General features: G+C 33.0%; 1 protein-coding gene across 5 annotated transcripts in view; it reads right to left on the bottom strand.

The window, feature by feature from the left end:
• The window catches only part of LOC111507540 (uncharacterized), a 209,820-nt gene that overhangs the window by 62,619 nt on the left and 120,111 nt on the right, over positions 1–27,090 (bottom strand). For all 5 annotated transcript variants that reach the window (XM_074170429.1, XM_074170435.1, XM_074170405.1 and 2 more), the window contains exons 5-7: positions 26,732–26,862; positions 4,828–5,181; positions 3,236–3,683 (exon numbers count right to left, since the gene is read on the bottom strand). In XM_074170429.1, the coding sequence (XP_074026530.1) occupies positions 3,236–3,683; positions 4,828–5,181; positions 26,732–26,862 (933 nt within the window). The remainder of the gene's footprint in view (positions 1–3,235; positions 3,684–4,827; positions 5,182–26,731; positions 26,863–27,090) is intronic.

Raw genomic sequence — 27,090 nt, 5'->3', positions numbered from 1 at the left:
CAAAGATGTTTTATGTCAAATATTAAATCAATCTTTTATTAAAACAACGATAAAAATAAAAGAAAAACAACAATAAAAATTAATTGGCGCTCCGGGGCGACTTCATTGATTCCAGTGGCGCATTTGCCTTTTCAGCTACAGGAAAACCCGGAAAAACCTGCAGCACCACATCATCTGAAGATCTTGATCTAACAATATCCTCTCTCTTATAAAACAAAATGTAGGGTGTCTCCAGAGGCTCCAATAAATTCAATGCATCGCCAGAACACTTCGTGACACGACTATCATCAAACTCAAACAAGTCCCTTTCGTATAGAATGAAATTCGTAATGTAATTTTTCTTCAAAAGTTGCAATAGACGGACTTTTTATTCTATCAACCCAGTACTTACAGAACAGAACAATAACTTCTGGGATTTCAAGCAATACCAGAGTTTCATCAATACATGTTTTATATATTTTTATTATATTTTTAATAGAATAAAACAATTCCTTGTGTTAGCTTGAATGATGGATCATACCCAAATATTAGGAATTAATGATGTTTGTATTTAAATATTTGCTGATATTTTATGAGGGTAAATGTATTTCTATAGAAATTATAATTAACTCTTCTTATATTGTATTGTAAAACATTATTAGTTTACGTTTTCAAGATGATTAAATTATTAGTTGAAAACGTTTTCAAAAACAAGCTTTCTTTCATATGCTCTAAAAAGAAACAAAATTTGAATTGCATTGAACTCATGAATTTATCCACTTGCACAATTAATTTGATATAAAAGCTTCTCGCAAGATTTACCTATTTTATAAAAAGTATATACTTTTCTCTCAGAACCACCTATGGCAAGCTTTTATATCATAAACATTCTGTAATGTAATAAATTGATTGGTTTGATTCAATTCAAAGTTTATTTTCTACTTTTTCGATCATGTGAAATCTTGTTTTGAACTTTTCTTCAACCTACTAATTTATTTTCTTATTGGTCAGTGGGCTATGCTTGAAGACTGGCTGTAAACAAATCTAAAGAAATGAACTTTAAACGTTCAAGCCAGTCTCGGATATACCTACACAGTAGGTTGAATGGACTGGCGCCTATTAGAAAACATCTACTCTCCTGGCTAATACCACGAAGGGCATTGGATTATATCCGACAGGCGTCAGTGCAGGAATCTTCACAGAAAATTTCCTGCATATGTAATTGGCAATACTACTGAAAAAGTGGACCCTCAATTTTGGAACGGGCACACTTGCAGACTGGTTTCGGGCTCATTAGCCACTCAACAGTGCAAGATAGTGGCCACCATCGGCCTAAAGTCAATGATATTCCATAATTGAAAATCGGAATTCTTTCAGAGTATTTCATTTCTCTTCCTAAAGTTGAAGCGAACAACAAAATGTCACTCCATCTAGTGGACGAGGTACTAACCAACTGCATATCCGAAATTTGCCCGATTCCTCTGAATAAGGAAAAAAATTTCTTATTAGTCAGTGGGCTATGCTTGAATTGAATGAAAGTCGACTCTTTCAGTAGTATTGCCAATTTCATATGCATGAAATTTTCTGTGAAGATTCCTGCACTGACGCCTGTCGGATATAATCCAACGCCCTTCGTGGTATTACCCAGGGGAGTAGTTGTTTTCTGATAGGCGTCAGTCCATTCAACCTACTGTGTAGGTATATCCGAGACTGGCTTTAACGTTTAAAGTTCATTTATTCAGATTTGTTTACTGGCCAGTCTTCAAGCATAGCCCGCTGACTAATAAGAAAGTTTTTCTTCCTTATTCAGAGGAATCTGGCAAATTTCGGATATGCAGTTGTTTAGTACCTCGTCCACTAGATGGAGTGACATTTTGTTGTTCGCTTCAACTTTAGGAAGAGGAATGAAATACTCTGAAAGAATTCCGATTTTCAATTATGGAATATCATTGACTTTAGGTCGATGATGGCCACTATCTTGCACTGATAAGTGGCTAATGAGCCCGAAACCGGTCTGCAAGTGTACCCGTTCCAAAATTGAGAGTCGACTCTTTCAGTAGCATTGCCAATTGCATATGCAGGAAATTTTCTGTGAAGATTCCTGCACTGACGCCTATGGGATATAATCCAACGCCCTTCGTGATATTAGCCAGGGGAGTAGTTGTCTTCTGATAAGCGTCAGTCCATTCAACCTACTGTGTAGGTATATTCGAGACGGGCTTGAACATTTATAGTTCATTTCTTTAGATTTGTTTACTGCTGTCTTCAAGCATAGCCTACTGACTAATAAGAAAGTTTTTCTTCATTATTCAGAGGAATCGGGCAAATTTCGGATATGCACTTGTTTAGTACCTCGTCCACTAGATGGAGTGACATTTTGTTGTTCGCTTCAACTTAAGGAAGAGGAATGAAATACTCTGAAAGAATTCCGATTTTCAATTATGGAATATCATTGACTTTAGGTCGATGATGGCCACTATGTTGCACTGATAAGTGGCTAATGAGCCCAAAACCGGTCTGCAAGTGTACCCGTTCCAAAATTGAGAGTCAACTCTTTCAATAGCATTGCCAATTGCATATGCAGGAAATTTTCTGCGAAGATTCCTGCACTGACGGGATATAATCCAACGCCCTTCGTGGTATTAGCCAGGGGAGTAGTTGTCTTCTGATAAGCGTCAGTCCATTCAACCTACTGTGTAGGTATATCCGAGACTAACTTGAACGTTTAAAGTTCATTTCTTTAGATTTACTAATTTATCTATTTTTCAGTTATCTCCATAGATGTTCTTTAGTCATATCATTTATTTATTAATTTAGACGGGAAATAAAACCCCTTTTTTACAGAATAACTATACGTTGAATGCAATTCTAATGGCTCCCTATAGCATGTACTTGTGATGCACTGTTTGGAACCTTTGGTGTAGTAATGAATATTACTGGAGTTTTTTCCCCAACACCAAACCGTTATTTTAACACCTTGAAACGTGTTTCGATCACAAAGTGATAATCTTCAAGAGGAAGATTAAACATCTCGAAGATGATTACTTGGTGATCCAAACACGTGTTGTGTTGTTGAAATAACGGTTTGTAACCTCCAGTAATATTCAAAAGTTATATTCTAAACACACTCTGTACCTTTTTTTGGCGAACAGAATATATCTTGTGAAACTTAATCAGTAAGTTTTGCATAAAAATATCATTATGAGACAAACTTATATACGAGTATTATTTAAAATTATTGAAATTATTATCTTACCTCTCCATGGAGTTCCTCTTCTTGGGTTTCAATATCAGCCATTTGCCTCTTAATCCTAGACATAACTGCCAGAATGTCTTTCTTCTCCTTTCTTAGGTGCTCTAATTTCTTCCTTTCCTCTTCATTTTGTTCCTTATATTTTTTATTAAATTCTTTTGTGCTGCTGTAGTTACTGCTGGTATTGGGGCTATGGTCATTGTTGACTTGGTTATTCTCAATGGAGGACGGACTACTTTTAGATACATCCGTGCTATTTTCGAAAGGAAATATGAATTGGTTAGGTGGGTTAGATTTGGGGGGCGTTTCAAAAATATCATGATCAGGAGGGAACTCTTTGGAATTGTGTAAATTTTGTCTCAGGACTAGCTCCGCTTCTCGAAGTAGTATTTGCTCAGCTTCTAATAAGGCAAACTTGTTTTCTATTGGATCTAAATGTTCTTTAGAAGAGCTGAAATAAATAAAATTGTTCAAAAATATTCATTAAAATCTGATAAACAAATAATAAAGAATCATCCAAAGTATATATATATATATATATATATATATATATATATATATATATATATATATATATATACAGAGAAAGATTTTATCGAGTGTGTATAATATACAAATCAAAAATGAAACAATTAGTGGACATAACACTCCAAAAAATGGAGGCAAACCGCGGACACGTGTTTTTGGCTATTGGCCTCATCGGCGCGGTGCAGCCAGAAACACGTGTCCGCGGTTTGCCTCCATTTTTTGGAGTGTTATGTCCACTAATTGTTTCATTTTTGATTTGTATATCATACACACTCGATAAAATCTTTCTCTGTATTTATATCCTGGACACGGATGTCACGCAGGTAGCTATGGCTGCCTGAATTAATACAAACTTTTGGAATCCATATGTGATGGAATTGGTTAATACTTGATGAAAATCCAAAACACTTCATTGTGAAAATTTAATTAAACAATTTACAAAACCGCAACACTTATTTCACTATACAATAGCTTCTTCAGACTTAAGAACGCCTAAGGAAGCCATTGTACAGTGAAACAGATAGGTATTGCGATTTTGTAAGCTGATCAGTGAAAATCTCACAATAAAGTGTATTTTGAATGCCATTTACATGCCACAATCTCTCTATATTTAAATATATATTAAATCAAAATAATGAATTTTTTATGCATAAACCTGAAAAAATGTGTTACAGAAAAAACGAGTAATCACTCTTGCTGATGTTAAATCATGAAAAATATTTTCTATGAAATGAAAACCAATTATTCAGGTGAACAGAGTACATGACAGATATTCTTGAACTGTATTCCAAAATTGTTACAAAAATTGCCTTCTATGTTCTTCAACTATTAATCTGTCCATCAATGAAACACTTCACCATTGCTGTACAATTTTCAAGTGTTTTGTTAATTGCTCTGCAATTTTCAAGTGTTTTATTGGGAACCAAGAAAAAAATAGTGAGTGTGAGGTTAACTTCAAACTTCATCAGTCCCGTAGTGTGTGTGGTCTATATGAAAATGAAACATCACTGCAACTGATATTAATTGGAAAAAAAAAGAAATGGCACCAACATTTGACAAATACTTACTTATCTTTATTTGATGTTATGAAAGTTTTTATTCTTGTTCTGGGTGATGAAGGATAAGGTCCAGGTGGATTATGCTGAATATATACATTTTCATAAGGACTACTTCTTTCCAAACTGCGATGTTCTCCATTCAAATTATCTGAAGATTTGATTTCGAAACTGTCATACTGGGTGTTCGTCGTTGGATGACCATAATTGATGCTTACATTTTCATAGTTGTGGTGATTGTTTTGCTTCAGTAGTTCGTTGTGTAATATGTCTAGTGGAGAAGGAGGTGGAGTGCTGCTGTAACTAGGTGAAGGGGGGCCAAATTGACCTCTTTTGTCTCGAGGAAGGGAACCATTGGTTATAATTCTGAAAAATAAATAGTTCTTCTGTTCATTTATATCAATTCCATAAAAGGTAAAAATGAATCAGTAAATTTGGGATTTAAGTAATTCGATCAAGTTGATCACGAAGAATGAAAAAATAAAGACACAATCCAATATTGATTAGTTACTGTGTAACTAATCCAATAAAGAGATAAAATCATTGAAATTACTTGCATCAATATTTTGTGTGGAATTTGAATATTCACTTGAATTTATTTTTTATTTCTTATTTGCCAATTGAAGTCAATCAATGGTTTTGTAATATTACTAATGATGAATGAAAATCTCCAAGTATGGTTTCATTTGAAAAACGTGAATATTTTCAAGTTTGTATTTCATATTTTCGTTAAAGTTGTTTACCTTGTTTTCATCCAAAACTTAACCATTTCTATTATGGCCCAAAATCCCAAAACCGTCAGACTTACACCATTTAATAAAGCTAATATTTCACAATGAATGGAGAAAAATTTAAGTAAGACATTAATTGAAATTAAAAGCAGATTTCTTCTACATTAATATATTAGGAGTGATAAAATTCCAAAAAATATACAAAAAATTAAATATATAAATAAAAACTCTGCACAAAGATGAAAGATGCACCTAGGTTCATTTCCGATACCAATTGAAACAAAACATCTATCTAAAACAATTATTTATGATTCATTCTCAAGTAGCCATTAGCCAAAAACCAACCTGACAAAACCAAAATTTTTGACTTGAGAAATCAATAGCCAGATTTTCCTACATTTATGATATTGTTGAAGATGTCCTACACTCTGTGGTTTTCTGTTCAATTTTCTTCGGTGTCAAATATGGTACTGACTTTATTGGTTATTTTGATAGATGTGTCAAACACATTTTGATCTCTTTTTTCTTTAGGTCACAAACCCTCCAGAGAGAGAAATTAGTATTGCTTACAGTGTTCAGAAAATCATTATGATATATTCACCAAGACTCAACAGAACAGAATCTCGTATCTAGATACATGCTAATATCAAGATGTCCGTCTTCAGGTTGAGTTGAAAAAGCTGAGGCTTTCTATGATTCAATTTTACTATACTATAATTCCAAAATAGTAGGCACTAAATTCTCAAAAATAACTGACGTTTTTGCCTTAATCTGTCACTTGCAGTGGGGTACGGAAATTATACTGAACAGATGAGGTGTATTGCAGTATGGCAGTATTCAAAAACTATATTCACAAATAATAATTAAATTATATTAATTATATAAAAAATATAAAGTGTGTCCACGGATGGAGTTGCTCAGAGGAGAAAAATCTTTATTATTCATTTCATGACAAAAAGTTATTCTCATAAAATTTTGTGCATCTTTTGAAAATAAGATTGACATAGAAAAAATCTGGGATCGGATGTACAGGGTGTTAGTGAAGTAATAAAACGTGAAAATGTTTCATGAGAAAAGTAGGTACCATTATTATTTTACACAAAGTTGAATGCGTTTATAATCTGAAATAAGGCATAAATTCAAATTTTCAGACCAAAATTTCAATTTTTTCATTTAGAGTAATCATATGGTTTTTGCGAATATTTGCAGCATTCCCAAAAAAAAAATCAAGAAAGTCTTTTCAGCAAAAGTTTGCACCTAATTTATGTAAAAATGACCCTAAGTGATCTATCTTGATTTTTCGTGAAATTCTGCAAATACTCGCAAAAAGAAATAATCACATAAACCATTACAACCGCAAAAAGTTTTAAATTACTTATAGTATGGTATTATTCATTATCGTCTGAAAAAAAAATCAGCGGATGATGAGCAACTATCGCGATGGCTATTATTCAAGGTGATAATCAATGGTAGGGTTTTTCCTCATCCCTTTCAAAGTCAAGTTTTCCCTCGCCACTTCTTTTTTATTTGAGCCCATATTAGCTCGATCGGGTAACAAAATGGTAAGGAGGGAGGCGGTGTACAATTATGTTCCTCTCACGAGCAGTTTCGTCGACAACATATTTTTTTGAACTGAGGTATATGTTTCCTTGCAATATTGAGTAATTGGACTTGCCACATATTATTGTCGAACGATAAATTTTATTGAGATAGTCAGTTAATTGATATCAGCTTTTCGCCAGGCAGACTGGTCCAATTGTCTGCTGTAGTAGGAGGCATTGTCCATGACGACGACAGAGTATGGTTCAAGGTTTGGTAAAATCTTTAAAAACCAACTTTCGAACTTTTGCGCGTCCATTTCCTCGTGGTAGTCGCTAGTTTTCTTGGACTCGAAGAGGAACAAGCCGTTTTCCAAAAAACCCGAATCGCGGCCTATATGAGTTATTATGAGCCTCCGCCCTTTGCCAGCTAATGCTTTTAATTCTGTTGAGTGATTAAATAAAAGCTTTTCGACATCTTGCCATACCTTTGCTTTTCTAAATTTTGCCATACCTTTGAGACAGTATGGCCCTGATTCAACCAAGCCTCATCTAAATAATAAATATTTCTACCTTCAAAACGATACTCTCGGATTTTTACAAGTAATTTCTCCGCCTCAAAATATCTTCCCTTTCTGTGAGAACACTTTTCGTACCTCTTTTCATAAATGTAATGTTCATTTGCTTTAATGTACGCAATAAAACACGGGATATTTTGGGCTTCGATTCTTCGGAACTTATTTCGGTTGTGACTTTTTTAAGACTGGGATTTCATTTCGAAAAAAAAAAAAAATGGAATTTTCTGCGAATAGCATACATATTTGGTGCAATCATCAAACTGAATTTGTTTTCTTCCTTAAGATGTCTTTAGATAGATTATCACATTAACCTTTATTTTCTTTAAAGGTTTTAAGAATTCTGGAAAAAAATTCTCGTCGATACTTTAGTTGAGTCACTACACAGATTAACTACGTCGTTATGCAACATATTTTCATTCCTTTCACGGAGCCCACAATACATATTGTATACAGGGTGTTAATTATGTATGTACCATAAATTTAACAGACGATTCTTTAGGTAATTTTAAGACGAAATGTTCATATAAACATGGATCCGCAAATCCTTCCTTTTCAAGGAGCTAATTTAGCCCGAACGTGATTCAATTAATTAAGACCAGTGGCGTCTCGAGCGGGATTTGAACGAATATTTTTGACTTAAAAATGTACGTCACTGACTATTGTGCAATTTTCATTATTTCTTTGGATTAAGCTATTGCAAATACAACTTGCTTAGTTTTTAAGAATGTCGACCTAATTGCATATCCCTGGACCTCATAAGGAGTAATATGGGGAATTAAATGTTTCTTTTGGAAATTATTATTTTTACAATTTTTCATTACTAATTATGTAACAATAACAACAAATATTAAATAATATTAACATCTAGACTAACGAATTGCACTAAATTAAGTATTGGAAATGGCCTCCTTCGGCTTCAATACAACTGTCTAGCCGCCGCATTATTGAATTTCGCACTCTTCTGAAAATACCATGAATAATAATCAAGGGTTGCCTTGGAAAACGATTGCAGCATTTAATAAACAACTCGACAGTTGTTGTCAACTTCATAAGCTTTTAATTTATAATTGTTATAAAAAGTGTGTTTAGTGGTTATTTTTCGAACCATTTTTGTAAAACATGGTTCAATTTACTAACAGTGAAATGGCAGATATGCATTTCTGTTATGGAATGGCTCACGGAAACTCGAATACTGCAAGACGCATTTACCATGAAAGATTTCTTCAGCCTGCAACGGTACGAACAGTTCTAATACCAGTACTCGGAAAATAGCTGAAGAACTGAATATTACCCATGTCACAGTGTGGCAGATTTTAAGATCCCAGCAGCTATATCCCTATCACATGCAACGTGTGCAAGCTCTATTGCCCAGAGATTTGCCTGTAAGACTAGCTTTTTCTAATTGGTTACGCGGTAAAATAAGAAGAAATCCAGGTTTCCTTAGTCGAATATTGTTTACAGATGAAGCTTGTTTTTCTCGCAATTCAATTATTAACTTCCACAACAATCACATTTGGGCCGAAAACAATCCACACGACTTGATAGAAAATAATTTCAAGAACAGTTTTCTTTCAATATTTAGGTTGGAATTGTCGGTGACCATCTCATTGGGCCTCACTTCCTTCCACCTAGACTTAATGGAGAAAAATACCGAAGGTTTTTAGAATTTGTTTTATCTGGACTTTTAGAAGAAATTCCAGTCATAGAAAGATTCCGTATGTGGTACATGCCCGATGGTGCTCCACCACACTTTAGTGTAGTGGCACGGCAATTTTTGGATGAAAATTATCATAATCGCTGGATTGGGAGAGCAATCCCACACCCATGGCCACTTCGCTCGCCCGAAATGAATCCCTTAGATTATTTTCTCTGGGGACACCTTAAAGCGTTGGTATACAAAACTGCTAGTCAAAGTGAAGAGGATTTACGGAATAAAATCATTAATTCATGTGACATAATGAAAAATACGCCAGGTATTTCCAGAAGAGTGCGAAATTCAATGATGCGGCGGCTAGACGGTTGTATTGAAGCCGAAGGAGGCCATTTCCAACACTTAATTTAGTGCAATTCGTTAGTCTAGATGTTAATGTTATTTAATATTTGTTGTTATTGTTACATAATTAGTAATGAAAAATTGTAAAAATAATAATTTCCAAAAGAAACATTCCCCATATTATTCCTTGTGAGGTCCAGGGATATGCAATTAGGTCGACTTTTTTTCTTAAAAACTAAGCAAGATACGAAAAAAATGCACAAGACAAAAAAGTTGTATTTCTAATTGCTTAATCCAAAGAGATAATAAAAATTGCACAAGTCATTGGCGTACATTTTTAAGTCAAAAATATTCGTTCAAATCCAGCTCGAGACGCCACTGGACTTAATAAATTGAATCACGTTCGGGCTAAATTAGCTCCTTAATGTTATAAATACCATTGCCAGATTACAACAAAATTAGGTAAGGAATATTTAAGATATTTACGAATAACTTTTTTTTAATTTTTATTTTAACACCCTGTATCTTGAGAAAGAAGGATTCGCGGACCCATGTTTATATGAACATTTCATCTTAAAATTACCTAAAGAATCGTCTGTTAAATTTATGGTATATACTTAATTAACACCCTGTATAATAGTTTTTTCTCCTTCAGATGAAATTGGACACCTGCGTTTTCTACTAATCCTTTTCCTAGAAATTGAGGCACCTTATATTGTGATGTGAACTCTTCCTCTTTTATATTTATCTAGGTTAGGTACCTATTATACAAAAATATCATTATTTATTATATTACTGATAAAAGAGTATTTCCAATTTTAGAGTTTTTATAATAGGAATTCCAAAACCGTCAACAGTGTTGAAACAGACCTAAATTATAATAACATATCAAAGAAAAAAAATATTTACTGTATGTATTATTCAACGAATGTTACGCTCATGAATGTTAATTTAACAGGAACAGGGCTCAGCTGATGGGCCAATATTCATATCTCTCTCTCTCTCTCTTTCTATCTTACGGCAAATTTGATCTGCCGTTCTTTTTTCCGCTCCACAAATATCTCAGTGTACACAACGTTGCCATTTATAAATTTCAGACGCAGAATATATTGCAAATTTTTTATATTCATTTAATAAACATTGATGCTGTTGAATACATTTCATTAGCAGAACATTTCTGTAATAAATTAAACACGTCCATTATTCTATGATCGTTCAGCTGCTTGTGTATGATTTAAATAGAAGATGATAAGATATACAGGGTCCTGCAACAGTGGCGCGGTGTTCCATATCTCTATATAGGAAGCAGATAGGAATCTAATTTTCTATAATATTACCTTATTGCTCGAGCTCGACAAAATAAAAATATTGGCGGTCACACAGGGTGTTCGATTTTTTCTGGGCGGATCCCAACTGTGTCTTTTTAAATGGCAACCTATATTTTTTATCGCTTTTTCGGTTTCTTCATAGAAAATAAAATGAACTTTATGTATATCTGCACTTCGAAAATATTGATGGTTTTCGAGATATCTAGCATGACAGGTTTTTTTTTCCAATATTCGTCACTCAGAATATTTGAAATTATAAAGTGGTGCCAAGTCCAGTTGAAATTTTTTTTTGGTCGAATATTCTACATTGCTAACTCTCTCAAACGATATATCTGAAATCGACCTGTGATATACAGGGTATGAAAAACCGCTTGCCAAATATTGTAAATGAAAATTTGCAAAATCTTTCTTATATCAAATGGAACACCCTGTATATTATTGATCCATAAGAAGCGCCAACGAAACCTCTACAAATTTCATTAAGTATTCCCTATGGCTAAGTTCAATAGTTTTTCTTAAATGAGCATTTCTTTCGAAAAATGGTCATTTTTTCAAAGCGAAATCCATTTGACGACTGATAAGAATATACAAAAAATACCCTTTCCTTAAAATATCGCCCATTCCTAAAATTACCTGTTGCTAGATAAACAAGTTGCGAATTACACCACAAAATGGACGTTCTTGAATAGTTACAATAATTTCAAAAATCTCGGAATTTGTGCCATATTCTTTCGGTCTAAAACAACCTTTCAGCGAATGAAATATTTATTGGAAATCAAGTAGTCTGGCAAATGACAGAACAAAATATTTGGCTGCAAATGAATATTGAAATTTTTAGTCAATCGTGAAGTTGAACTGTCGGTATAATTTCATCAGAATGTTGTTATCAAAAAGTGATTTGATTGATATGATTTTCATATTAGGTGAATCAGACAGGAATTGTTTATTGGCAAGTAGAATTTATTCTCAACGGTATCCAGATAGAAGGCATCCAGATGAAAGATCTTTCCGAAAGGTCTTGGGACGATTCGTTGAAACTGGATCTATTAATTATTCCAAACATGAGCGCATCAAGCCAGCTACTAATGAAGATAATGAATTGCAAGTTCTTCTTGCTGTTGAAGAAGATCCTAGTAGGAGTCAACGACAAATTGGGGAAATAGTGGATATAAGTGAGAGATCAGTGCAACGAGTATTGAAGAAACATCGCTTGCACCCATACCACGTTCAGTTACATCAAGAACTACTGTATGCTGATTTCGAGAAAAGAGTGAGATTTTGCAATTGGGCCATGAACAAAATTCGTCGAAACGAATATTTTTTCAATAATATTTTATGGTCGGATGAATCGACATTCCATAAAAATGGATTTGTAAATCGACATAATTACCATTATTATGCGACAGAAAATCCTCACTTATTGAGACAGGTGGATTATCAACATAGGTGGTCGATAAATGTCTGGGGAGGCATCATTGGAGAATATGTAATTGGTCCATACTTTTTTGAGGGACATATGAATGGTGCAATGTATCTCAATTTCTTACGAAATGATTTACCAGGTTTGTTAGATGATATTCCTCTTGACCTCCGCAATAGAATGTGGTTACAACATGATGGTGCACCTGCTCACTATTCGGCAGGAGTGAGAGATCATCTAAATGAAGTATTTCCCAATAAATGGATAGGACGGAATGGGCCTGTACGGTGGCCCGCTAGATCACCAGATTTGACGAAACTAGATTTTTTCTTATGGGGATACATAAAAAATATGGTTTACGTTGAGCCACCAACTTCTCCCGAAAATATGCGACTTAGAATAACGAATGCTTTTCGCAGCATTACACCAGCTGTCTTGCGCAGGGTAGAACAGTCTTTCAAACATAGACTTCAGGTCTGCATTCAAGAAAATGGAAGACATGTTGAACATATTTTATAAAAGTTTCATTATCAACCTTAATTAAACTCTCCCTTTTGTAGTTTTGTAATTTGCCAGTTGACAAATTTGAATATCTAGAACTCAAGCTCTGAATGAATATAATAACATGAAAAAAATAGTTATTTATAATGTTTCTTTCTTTTAACTTGTTTGGTTTGATAATGCACGATTTATGAGTGAAATTCTGCATCCAATGAAATAATAATTTTCCATTTAGCAAAAAGTGATAGGTACATACATTTATTTCGTTAAAAAATATTTGTTTGGACACCTTCTAATGTACAAAATTGAAACAAGATATCTTTCGTATATTTTTATCAGTCGTCAAATGGATTTCGCTTTGAAAAAATGACCATTTTTCGAAAGAAATGCTCATTTAAGAAAAACTATTGAACTTAGCCATAGGGAATACTTAATGAAATTTGTAGAGGTTTCGTTGGCGCTTCTTATGGATCAATAATATACAGGGTGTTCCATTTAATCTAAGGAAGATTTTGCAAATTTTCATTTACAATATTTGGCAAGCGGTTTTTCATACCCTGTATATCACAGGTCGATTTCAGATATATCGTTTGAGAGAGTTACCAATGTAGAATATTCGACCAAAAAAAAATTTCAACTGGACTTGGCACCACTTTATAATTTCAAATATGCTGAGTGACGAATATTGGAAAAAAAAACCTGTCATGCTAGATATCTCGAAAACCGTCAATATTTTCGAAGTGCAGATATACATAAAGTTTATTTTATTTTCTATGAAGAAACCGAAAAAGCGATAAAAAATATAGGTTGCCATTTAAAAAGACACAGTTGGGATCCGCCCAGAAAAAATCGAACACCCTGTGTGACCGCCAATATTTTTATTTTGTCGAGCTCGAGCAATAAGGTAATATTATAGAAAATTAGATTCCTATCTGCTTCCTATATAGAGATATGGAACACCGCGCCACTGTTGCAGGACCCTGTATATAATCACAACCTGACAACAATATTTTCGTTTTAATGCAATAATACTTCTGATAATTCAGTGTCTACTATCATGGAATTTCAGTATAGTCAAAAACGATGTAGTAACTTGCTACTTGTCAATAATTTCCATGATCTTCTGTCATACTGACAGTTTTCCACCCAAGTTGGGTAAATGTCTCTCCGTGTTGAAATAGTGATTCTGTTTACGCATGTTTATAAAATTATGCTGCTAAAATGAAGTGTTGCACATTTGTTGATTCATCCATCACCACAAAAAAAATAAAAAAATGGGTTTGTATGAGGGGGCTGAACATACACTTAACGAAAACACTTAACTTAACGAAAGCATTCACGATATTTCATTAGAAAAATTCAAATACTTGATAATAAGAATTATTATCCAAGATTATATTGGGAGGCAATAGAAAATCATTAAAACAGACATTTTGAATCAAAAGGGACTGTGAACTAACTTAAATAGAAATCCAACTGATAGGAATGAAGCCACACCTACAACCAATGGAATAAAACCGGAGAAGCATTCTCCGGTTTTACAGAACATTACAGAAGCTGATACTATAAAATATATATGTAGCTGGAAAATCTGAGAGAAACCCAGTCGTGTTAGGAATCACACGTTAAAAGGTAAGACCTCGTTAGTCCTTAGCTCGCACAATTTCTCAACTTTTGAGAGTTGTCGTTCGTATGTAGGCAACAGCTGATTAACGGAAAAATATATTTTAAACAGATTTTTTAAACAGATATTGATATTCACTTTTATCTGAAAAAAACTCTTATCTTTTCCAATGGCCAATGATATGTCTCAGGAGAATAGAAATCAATTGAAAATTTTAAAGGATCATATGAAACGCGCACGTGAGCAAAATTTACATGCAACAATTAGAGGACATAATTTCATTATAGAAGGTCAAACATAAACGGCTCAATAACTGAATGATGGCATAGTATCAGGAGTCTTAGAGACAGCAAGCGGCGGTAATTCTGATTCGACAAATCCCTCCTCAGGAATAACAGGCGACGTTAACCAAAAACAGAAGAGGCAATTTCAATTCACGACTGTTTCCAATGGTGGAAAAGTAGTCACATGGAGCAGATCTAGAAATAACAGATGTGTAGAACTGCTTAGATTTAATTAAATTAGCATCATTGCTCTGAATCGAACAGTGATTTTTTTCTATTTGTCTATTCATTACTTGGAAAACTATTTTTATAGTTTTATTTTTCGTTGAAACATTTTTTTATGGATTATGAATTCTGCCGAGGATTTCTCGCATTGTTATCAAATTTGCTTTTAACTAACATTATATATTTTTTTCTCTCATGTATAATAACTCTCAAATAGCAATACTTGTATTCATTGCACATCTTAATATACGCTCATTGGTAACTCATTTAAATCCATTGAATGTTCACATTTATGTTATAGCTATGACATAATAGGTATTTCTGAGACACAGGTACAACCAGGCATATCTTATGCTGAAGTTTCAATTGCTGTAATAACACGGTTATTAAATTCATCTTCGGATAATGTGTTTCCTTTATAAGTTCGAGGATATTCTCATTAATATATTTTCAAATTATGACAAAATAATATGTACTGGCGATTTTAATAGGTATAAATTTTTCAGATTCGAATTCTAAGCCATGAAGTGACTTACGAGCAATTACAGAAATGGTTAATTTGATGCCGAGAATTGAAGTCCCCATCCGAATTTCTAAAAATAATGTCTCCCTTAAATATTTTCTGTTTACTAATTTTGAAATTATGAGTGCTGACGTGATCGATGCTGATATAGCTGATCACTTTGTTATTTCTCGTTCATTACAGTCAAATACACATTCTTTGAAAATAATATACTCAGAATTTTCAATTACATCAATCTAAACAGTTTTCAAAGGGATCTTGGAAATCTTCCTTTTGATAATATTTAATATATCGAATCAATTGATGATGAATTGAACGTTATCTATAATAATATTTTGTTATTGGCTGATTTACATGTACTACATAAAACTTCGTATTTTGCTTGACGTATTCAATTGATGCAAAAAATGCGTGACGAAGCTCTCAGAAGGTATAGAAGGAGTCGACAGCCTACTCACCTTGATTAAGAGAGAGAGAGAAAGTACTTTATTGTTCATGAATAACATCATGGTTACAAAGTTGAAAAATTAAAAAAAAAAAAAATATAAAATATACATAGCACTGATACCAGAGAAAATATGTCAACAACAATTAAACTTGTTAATAAAAGGTAACATGTCACACTTAATACTATATAAATCTACACAACTATACATAATAAAAGATGAGCAACACTATGCGACATATGGAAATTAAAAAAGGATTATTCTAGTATTTCACTAAAGTATTCATTGAGACTGTAATAGGCTCTGTCTAATAATAGATTTTTTACTGCTCTTTTGAATTTATAGAAGGATCCAATGGTTTTTATTGCAAGTGGTAAGTGATTATATATTTTGCCACCTTTGTAGATAAAAGAGTCATATACAAGAGACGTGGTAGGCAGTGGGAGTTTGATGTCATTACTTTGCCGAGTTACGTAATGTGAAGAATTTGAACCAAATTTATTCAAATGTTTTTTTACAATGAGTACCGTTTCTAAAATATACAATGCTACTACAGTTAGAATTTTATGAGATTTAAATAGAGGTTTACAGTGGTCGTTAAATTTAGCTTTACACATGTATCTAATGGCACGTTTTTGTAAAATGAATATGCTATTGAACAGAAAATTACAGCAACTGCCCCAAAATGGAATGCCATATCTTAAGTGTGATTCAAATAATGAATAATATACAATTTTAGCAGTTGGAAAACTTAATTCTTTAGAGATTAGTCTAACTGCATAGCAACCAGAAGATAATTTTTTTTTAAGAACAGTCAAGTGATTATCAAATTTTAGTCTATCATCAATTAGTATTCCCAGTGTTTTCACAGTACCTATATTTCCAATATTCTTCGAGTTAATATTTAAGTCATCAAAATTACATTTGAAAGTCATCAAATTGGTTTTCTGTATATTGAATGAGAGACGATTCGATTCACACCAGATGAAGACTTTTGTTAAATCGTTCTCAACTTGTATTTTTAGAACATCAGTGTCTTTATTATGCCAAATAATAGAGATGTCATCGGCAAATAGAGTGAATTTGCCCGAGATTTTGATGTATGTTAAATCATTTATGTAAAGTAGGAATAGAATTGGTCCGAGGACGGAGCCCTGAGGAACCCCGCAATTGACTTTTTCCATACCCGAACATTCTGTAGTTTTGACCATTTGTTTTCTTTTTGATATGTATGATTGAATCCACTGGAAGGAAAGACCCCTGAAACCATAGTAGTGAAGTTTTTGCAGCAGAATTTTATGATCAACGCAATCAAATGCTTTAGACAGATCACAAAACACTGCCGCAACCCCTTCGCCACCATTGATTCCAGTGTAAATTTCAAAAAGTGTGTGAAAAATTGCATCAGTTGTATTTCTTTTATTTTGGAATCCAAATTGTGCAGTACTTATAACTTTGTGCTTTTCTAAAAAGTTAAGGAGTCTATGATTAATACAGGCAGTTGAGAAATTTCACTTCTTCCTCCATCAGAAGAGAAAAAAAGCATATTTAGATCAAACACTTCAGAATTCTCATAGCGAACAACAATGGCTGATAATCAGGAAATTGAGTGTTATAAAAACCAAACATATTGTATTAGCCGATAATTTTTGAGGGTGCCAATATACTGATTGATTATTTTGTTAATGCACTGAGAAATAGTTTACCACATCAAACTTATACAGTAAATTACTGTTCAAATTATATTGACATCAGCAGCTCATTGCATTTTTCTCAGACAACCGAGGATCAGGTTTGCACAATAATTCATAATATAAAATCTAAGTCTTTCGGGATTGACGATATAAATATTAACATAATTCTGCTCCGTTTTCCATATCACTCATGTTGTGAATGAATGTTTCAATTGTTGTTACTTTCCTAAATCTTGGAAGCGTGTTTATGTACTGCCATCAACAAAAATCAGTATCCAAACGGAACACAGGTCACTTACAAAATATAAGTGTGCTGTCAACCCTAATGAAGAAAATATAATAAACAATGAGTCATCTGAATCAGAAAAATCAGAGCTGGAAAATAAAGAGGGATTTACAGAAGTGAAGTCAAAAAGACAGAGGAAATTAGAAAAAACATCAACCAGACAATTAGGACGGGCTAAAGATGGAAACAACTATGACTTTGAGGGAGTACAACAAAGAGCATGGATGTATATATACAGGGTGTTACCAGAAGTAGAAGATAAACACATTACAAGTTATTTAATAAACAGACTGGGAAATAACTGAAATCGAATATTCCAAATAAAAAATGTTTTATGGTAGAAACTGATTTCGCATATAGAGAGGAATTATACAAATCTTTTCTATGGCCCAAAGCAGTTGGTTTTCACAGGTTTGATTTTAGAAGATACAATGAATATCAACAAAAATAATCTCCTGAAAACTTTTTTCTTTAAAGTAAATGAGCAGGCATTAAAGAATTATAATAGTAGTTCAAAAAAAATAATAACTTCTCTAGGATAAGTCTAATACATCAAAATATGCAATCACTGGGAAACAGTGTTGAAAAAATTTAATGTTTTCTAAGAGATAATCCGAATTGCGGTTTTATATGTGCTTCATTCTTTTATAGAAAGGAAAATAAACATGCAGGGTCAGCCATTTATTGTAAAAAAGGCATAAAGTGCAAATCAATAAAACATATAGTAAATATGTCAACAAAGGGTGAATTCGAGTGCTTAGCAGTCGAAGTTGCCTTAACTGAAATTAACATAATTATTGTTTCTTCGTATAGACCACCTGGTGGTTCATTAAAGGTATTTTTCGACAAATTTGAACGATTGCTACATAAACTTAATGATTGTAATAAGGTTCTATTTATCGCTGGAGACTTTAATATAGAATTGGAAGAGGAGAATAAGATAAAATCAGATTTGCTAACACTGACTCATTGTTTTAATATTCACAAAACAATAAATGACTAGACACGTATAATTCCAACCACAAAGAGTTGTATACACAACATACTTACAAATTATACAGAACTTATGAGGCAAAAGTTATAGACATTCACACTTCTGATCACAAAGCTCAAATATTAACGTGGAAAATGGCAAATAAAAAGTGCATCATCATACTTTTAAAAGAATTTTCTCTAAAGCTAAGATAATAGAATTTAGTAACAAACTCAATACATTAACGTGGGATGAAGTATATTACTTAGATAGATCAGAGGTTGATCAACAATGGAATACTTTTATGAAAAATTTCATGATATTGTTTAATGAAAATTTTCCGATTAGGTCTGTTAGTACTAGGAATAAGAATATTAAATATTTCAACAATAATGAAATTGCTGAATGGAAACTCACTTTGGATGCCATGTTAATTTTATATGTAAATAATAAAGTAAGTCGGCACCAATATAATAAGGTGAAAAAAGAATATGATAATCGCTTGAGAAAATTTAAAGAAGAATAAAGACTTCTGATAATAAAAATAAATGTATGTGGACAATATGCTCGGAACTAACAGGAAGAGAAAAAATATCCGAATGTTCCAGAATTAATTCCAGAATTAATATCACACCTCCCAAATATTCCTTTCGAATGTTCAATAAAATATAATTTTGAGTCAATGTTAGCAAAGCAAATATCTCCTTGAGAGGTAATAGAACCACATAAATTTAAAAAAAACACTCTAGTGGGTACGATGAAATTCCCACTTCTTTGAAAAAAAGAATTATACTAAGCATAAGTGAAACTATCGAGACTGAAACTATCCTTAGTGAAACCTTTTTATAAAAAAGGGGGATTTTAAACTTATGGATAACCATCGACCTATAAATATTCTACCAAGTTTTGCAAAATTATGTGTAATAACATTACGAATTTTCTATATAAATGTAATATAATTAGCAATAACCAACAGGGATACTTACGAGAGAGATCAACAAACAGTGCAATATTTCATTTTACTCAAAATATAACAAACTCAATGAAAAGAAAATATTTAGCACTTGGTATGTTCTTAGATCTGTCAAAGACTTCTTGAATCACGAGATACTTATAAAAAAACTAGAACTATATGGTATAAGAGAAAATTCACTGAAATGGATTGAATCTTACCTAACAGATCGCCAACAAATAATAACTATTAACAAACATGGTTGAACATCCAAATCTGAGAATGCGGCAGTGAAAGTAGGAATACCCCAAGGAAGCATTGCGGGTCCCTTATTCTTTATTATCTACATAAACGAAGACACATAATTCGAAGACACATAATTCAATTCGAAGACACATAATTCAATTACAGTCTTTGCTGATGACACTAATTTATCAATAGGCCGTGAAACATACACTGAAGTAGTAAAAACAGGTATGGAAATGTTTAATGATACAAAAAAATGGTTCACTAGAAATAGGTTAATTTTGAATGAATCTAAAACTAATCTTATACTTTTTAGAACTAATCAGTTGCAGATAGAACGACCTCAAAATTTGAATATTCAGAAGACACCAAATTTCTAGAAATTCATATTGATGAATTCTTGAAATGGAACAAACAGATTGATTACACAGCTAACAAATTGAGCAACATTTCGTATAGACTAAGGGTGGTTCACAAATATCTCAACAAAGAATTGGTAAAAATTTTATATTTTTTTAATTTTGAGTCTGTAGCTAGATATGGAATCATATTTGGGGAAGCAATAGTAATATAAATAAAATATTTATAATTCAGAATAAAACAATCAGAATGATGAGTAATTTGAGGTATAATCAGTCCTGTAGATATGTCTTCAAGAATAACGAAATAATGACGATATATGCTCTTTATATTTATGACTGCTTAAAAAATAGGCATCTGTTTAACAATAATAATCAACATTCCTATGGAACAAGAAATGATTTCGTGCTCCCTATACATAGCTTAACCATAACAGAAAAAACTCATTACATGTCAATGAAGCTGTACAATAAATTGCCTAATCGAATCAAAGATTTGAGGAGCATAAAGGAATCTAAGAAAGAAATAAAAAAATATTTAATAGATTTAGAACCATATAGTGTTAGTGAGTATTTAGACCAAACCGAATTATAGAAATGTATATATTTATGAGTATATGTAGTCTTTTTCTTTCTTTTTTTTGTTGACATTATTTCATTCTATGTTGTCTGTGTACAAGCTGTAATAGTCGGCATATTTTTGAAATAAAGATTATTATTATTATTATTATTAAAGTGCTAGAAAAAATTCTTTCACTACAAATGCACATGGAAGATAATAATATACTTCCCATATATAATGAAAATGAAAACCATTATTTGTCAAAATTTGATTTATTATACGGGTATCAAGTTTTACAATAAGCTACCGAATACTTTCAAAAAATTTAATACACAAACATTCCCGATTTATTGTGTGTGTGTGTGTATAAATGTGTATGTGTATCTATGTATGTTTATATTCTTTCAAGTTTCAGTTCTGATTTATCTTTTTTTTAACTAATTTAATTTATGCTTGAGAGTGCTATACTATAGCGAAACACGTGTCGGAACAGATAAAATTAGATGACTATATCTCGGATTCTTTAGGCGTTCCACAGAGAAGTATTCTGGGACCGTAACTATATACTATTTACACAAGCAACTTCTCTCTTCATATGACAAGCTGTAAATACCTTTTTAATGCAGATAACACACAGCTTCCTTTTGAATTTTGCAATCTAACGGAAGCAACGAACTGCATCAATTCTGACATAAATCAATTACTATCCCTCATGAATAATCATGCGTTAAAAATTATTTTAAATAAATCTATGGCGCTCTCATTTGGCACAGACCAGGAGGTGAGCTTAGCAAAGAATATAATGACAATAAGGGTAGGAGGAGATAAGATTGAAATTGCTGATTATTGTAAGAATCTTGGACTGATTATGGACAATAAGTTACGATTCTAAAACCATATCACCTAAAAATTAAAAAATGCATATATATCACTGAAACCTATTCACAGTCAAATATACTTTTGAACTACAAATTGAAACCTAGTTGTGTGACAGTTTGGTTCTCTCGCACTTCAATCATTATGACATAGTTTATAGCCATGTATTGACAGTTCTGATATAAGAAGAGTACATAAGGTTCAAAATTCTCGTTTGAGAATTATATATGGAATACGGAGTCCTATGTGTATTTCTCATGAATTAAAGGATGCTGGATTCTGGATTGCTTGGTATGTTTAATCCTCGGAAGCATCATATGGCATGTTTTTTCAAAAAAATTTGAAGAACTAAATTCCTCAATATTTTTTTCAAAAATTTGGAACTGATGTGCATCATTTGAACTTGTGATGGAAGAAGATGCTAAGTATACCCAAGCATAAAAAGAAGTATGTAAACAGTATTTTTCGTATTTTTCCTATAACATAGCGACTTTGGACGATATGCTAGATGTACCTAACTTTTTGTTGTCTTAGGATGCATTTAAATTTAGGTATAAACGATTTTTATTCAGTCAACAATAGTTTGTTGCCTGTACCATTTGATTATGATAATAAAATTTCACTCATCAACCATAAGTGGAGAATATTATTGGAGTGAAAAACAATCTTTACTTCCACGACTTCTTCAATAACTACCGCAGAATATATAGATCCACTATTAAGAGAGCGAAGGAAATCCATTATGATAACCAAATCGGTAAATCGACTAATAAAATGAAAGAAGCATGGTCTGCTATCAGTGACATCACGGGAAAATAAAAAAAAGACGTGGGAATAGATCGCAAAAAATCTTAGTGAGAATATAGTGGTACCTTACGATCCCTTAAAAATCTTGAAGATGTCAGAATTGAGGATAACCTAACATTGTATGATACAAGTATTAGTGAATTACTAGAAATTTTGAGGAATATAAAGAATAAAAATGCAACTGGATATGATGGAATCTCCATAAAAATTATTAAAAATCTTCCAATTGAGGCACTGCAAACATTGGTATCTCTAATCAACACCTCTTTCCACAATGGAATTTTTTCTGATTTTCTAAAAATATCCGTTGTCCTTCCATTATATAAAGGTGGAGATTCAGATGATCCCGCGAATCTTCGCCCGATCTCTCTCATTCCAAATATAGCCAAAGTTATCCAAAAACTTGTGAAAATACGTCTGACAATTTTCCTAAAACACCACATTATTTCAAGTGAAAGCCAGTTTGGTTTTCAAAGCAATAAAAACACGCACGATGCCATCTTTTCGTTTCTTTATGATATTTACTCCAAGTTTAATTCTGGTAGTGTATCAGCTGCGGTCTTTTGTGATCTTTCTGAGGCGTTTGATTGCGTTTTGATCATAAGATCTTGCTAAGAAAAATTCACCAATACGGCTGCAGAGAAATGACGCTCAAATGGTTTGAATCTTACCTTTCAGGAAGAAGTCAAATGGTAAGAACAACAGGACTTTCAGAAGAAAAAAAAAAAAAGGAAATTTTGTGTGGTGTTCCACAAGGATCAGTTTTGGGACCCATCTTATTCTTATTATATTTCAATGACATTGCAAATTTGAGCATTTCAGGAAATTTCACTCTTTTCGCTGATGACACGACGATATTGTGGAACAACAAAAACTCAAATGATTTACACAATGCAATATCTACTGATATGAAAACAATCAAGGACTGGTGTGATGCTAATTTGATATCCTTCAATATCACTAAAACAAACATTTTATCATTTAGATGTGCTCTTGATGACCTGTCATTCGGTTATAACTTAGTGATCAGGAACGAGACTCAATCTAAATTTCTAGGTATTCACATTGACAACAAGCTCAAATTTATCGAGCATATTAAACAAGTTAAAAGTAAAATTTTTTCTGGATGTTATGCAGCGAGAGTAACTTCAATAAATTTGGGAATCAAAACTGCCAGAACGGTGTATTGCGTCCTCGTTGAATCCCACCTACGATATGGAACACCGTTTTGGGGAGTATGCAATTCATCAGCACTTCTCTCTGTATTAGTACTGCAGAAACGGACTATCAGGTATATGTGTAAAATTAAACCTCGTGATTCATGCAGACTCAAATTCGCTGAACAAAAGATTTTAACAGTGATTGCTTTGTTCATTTTGGAAACGGTTCGCCTCATTTACAAAAATATGTACTTCTTTGAGGCTTCATGCCATTCTTATAGCACCCATTGTACCGCACTGAAATTGCCAATTCCTTTAACAAATTTGGTCAGGAATTCTATTTATTACAATGGGGTCAAGATGTTTAATCACTTGTCCTCAGATATAAGACAGGCAAATTTGACCAACAGAATGTTTAGAATAAAAGTAAAAACATTTCTGGCTGATATTATGATTTGCAGGAGTTCTATAATGATATTTATGTGACAAAATGTGCATATTTGAATTCAGGTTATATAACATTTTTGTTTTGATATATATGTATATATATATATATATATATATATATATATATATATATATATATATATATATATATGCTAAACTGGTTTTCGGGTTTTTGATCCGTGTTATGTGCTAATATTTTCAATCTAGCGATGTTTCGACAAAGTCCCATTTGTTGGGTTGTTGATGGCTTTTGGCAGTTCTCCTACCTGTTTTTCTACCTGAGGGTTGTTAATGGCTTCTGGCGGTTCTCCTACCTGCGATGGTTCATTATCAATTTTTGGTTGTCTTTGGTGGTTGTTTTTAATTATTGTTTTCCAAATCCTTGGGATGTTTAGTGAGTCATCCCTTTTGTTGATGAGGCCTTGCTTTTCGATTTCGATAGCTTCCCTGATTTGTCGAATTCTTGGGTTTTGCACCTGTGTTATCTGTTTTGTGGACTCAAAATTAATCTTGTGACCTGTTTGTAGATGTTGTTGAAAGAGGGCAGAGGAGGTTTGTTTTGTTCTTATCGAGTTATTGTGCTCCTGGGTTCTGGCAGATATACATCTGTTGGTCTGACCGATATATTGTTGACCACAGTCCTCGCATGTGATGCTATATACTCCTTGGTTTTCTAGGGAAATTCTCTCTTTCGGTCTGGGCAGCCAACTGGATATCGTTTTGTGCGGTTTGTAGGTTGTCCGGATGTTTTTATGCTTAGTATTCTCCCGATTTTGTCGGTCACACCTTTGACATAAGGTAGTGTCACAGATTGTCTGTCGTGTGGAGAGTCTTCTGTCGATCTAGTGGATGTTTTTTTGGTTCTTCTTTGTCTGTCGATGGCCTTTTGAATGATCTTTGGTCCGTAGCCATTTTGTCGCAGAGCCTTTGTTGTCTCCCTCAATTCTGTTGCCCTGTTTGTTGGTTCTGTTAGGCGGAAACTGCGGGATATTAACGTGTTGGCTACGGATTGTAGCTGGGTAGGGTGGTGGTGTGATGCTGCTTGTAGGTAGCGGTTGGTGTGTGTGGGTTTTCGGTTAACTGTATAACCCAAGTTGCCAGTTGGTTTTCGTGTTATAAGTAGGTCTAGGAAAGGTAGCTGCCTGTTCTCCTCTCTTTCGGTAGTGAACTGGATGCGGGGATGGATGTTGTTCAGGTAGGTCACAAACCGGTCTAGTTCTAGTTCTAGTTTTCCGTGGGGCCAGATGATGAATATGACGTCTACATATCTTTTCCACAGGGTTGGTTTGAGGCGAGCGTTGTTAAGTGCTTCTTTCTCGAAGTGCATCATGAACAGGTTTGCGATCACGGGCGATAGGGAGGAACCCATTGGAGCTCCCTCTACCTGTTTATAGATCTGGTTGTCAAATATGAAATAGGTGTTTTTAAGGCAGTGCTCTGCTAGATCCGTGACATGTTGCGGAAAGCTATGATCAGTTCTAATGGTGGCTAGGGCTTCGTTTATGGGTATACTCGGGTAGAGGGATTTTATGTCTAGGTTGGTAAGGATGTCGGTGTCTTTTAGTTTGATGTTTTTAATCATCATATATATATATATATATATATATATATATATATATATATATATATATATATATATATGTTTATAAGTTTATTATATAAGTGTTGATAATATTTTTAAACAAGTCTGTACACAACCATGTTGTGTACATGTAACTCCAGTAATATTCATTACTACACCAAAGGTTCCAAACAGTGCATCATAATTACATAAGTGGAGAACAAAATATTCCATTAAAGCTGATAAATGTATATTTATTCTTTTTTTTTTTTCGTTTGTGTATGTATTTATTAGCTTTTCAAAGGGACTGCGGAAAAATTTGCTGCAGAATCTGACGGTTCTCCTTTTGTTTACCTTCATTAGATATTTATGTATTGAAAAATTACTTTGTTTTTTTATATTTTGGTAAACAACAATGGTATTATTATGAAACACTTAGAGTACTTGGTTCGTTTCCCCATCACTTTCAATAATGTCTCCCGCAATTGTAAAACAAACATCAAGCATAAAAACTTACAGACCACGAACAACAAATTTGGAAAATAGCTTTTACACAGGCATCTCTTGCCGTAAAAATTTACACTCTTTCAATCAATAAGTGTTATTTTTTCTAATATAGGTAATTGATGATATGAAAATTGGCAAATATCTACATTTTTTGTATCGGTAATTATTAGACACACATTACATCATCATTACTACATTTGAAAATATTCTTTACAATAATCTTACTTTATTTTCGCTATATAGGTGCAGCTAAATGTACTACTGCAATCTATCTAGCTTAAAATGGAGTTGTTACCTGTTGGGTGTTATTGGTTTATTCTTCTCACACTGTTGTTTCTCGTATTCAGCACACATGTTCAAAATTTCTTCCAGTCTTTGCTGTTCTGCTTTTTCAATTTCTTGCTCTTTTATCCGATCTTGTTGCGCCTAGAAAGAGAATATAAACTGAATACCTACTAATATAAATGATATTCTTTATGTGGCTGGTTTATCTTGAATTGGGTTATCTAAACAAGCTACAATGTGAACAGCTGGAGTCAAAGAGAAACACAAATATGTTGAAACACCAAACCACAGAAAATAGCTGATTATTGACTTTTATAGATTAGAATATTTACTTTGAATACCTCATTTGCAGATAAGAATGTTTTGATA

The sequence above is a fragment of the Leptinotarsa decemlineata genome, unplaced genomic scaffold (assembly GCF_025532065.1).
Source record: "Leptinotarsa decemlineata unplaced genomic scaffold, Ldec_3_MD MMD2_P_RNA_scaffold_11, whole genome shotgun sequence".
In the NCBI taxonomy this organism is placed as follows: domain Eukaryota; kingdom Metazoa; phylum Arthropoda; class Insecta; order Coleoptera; family Chrysomelidae; genus Leptinotarsa; species Leptinotarsa decemlineata.
Note: the sequence above shows the minus strand (reverse complement) of the source record. Positions and strands in the feature narration are given on the sequence as shown.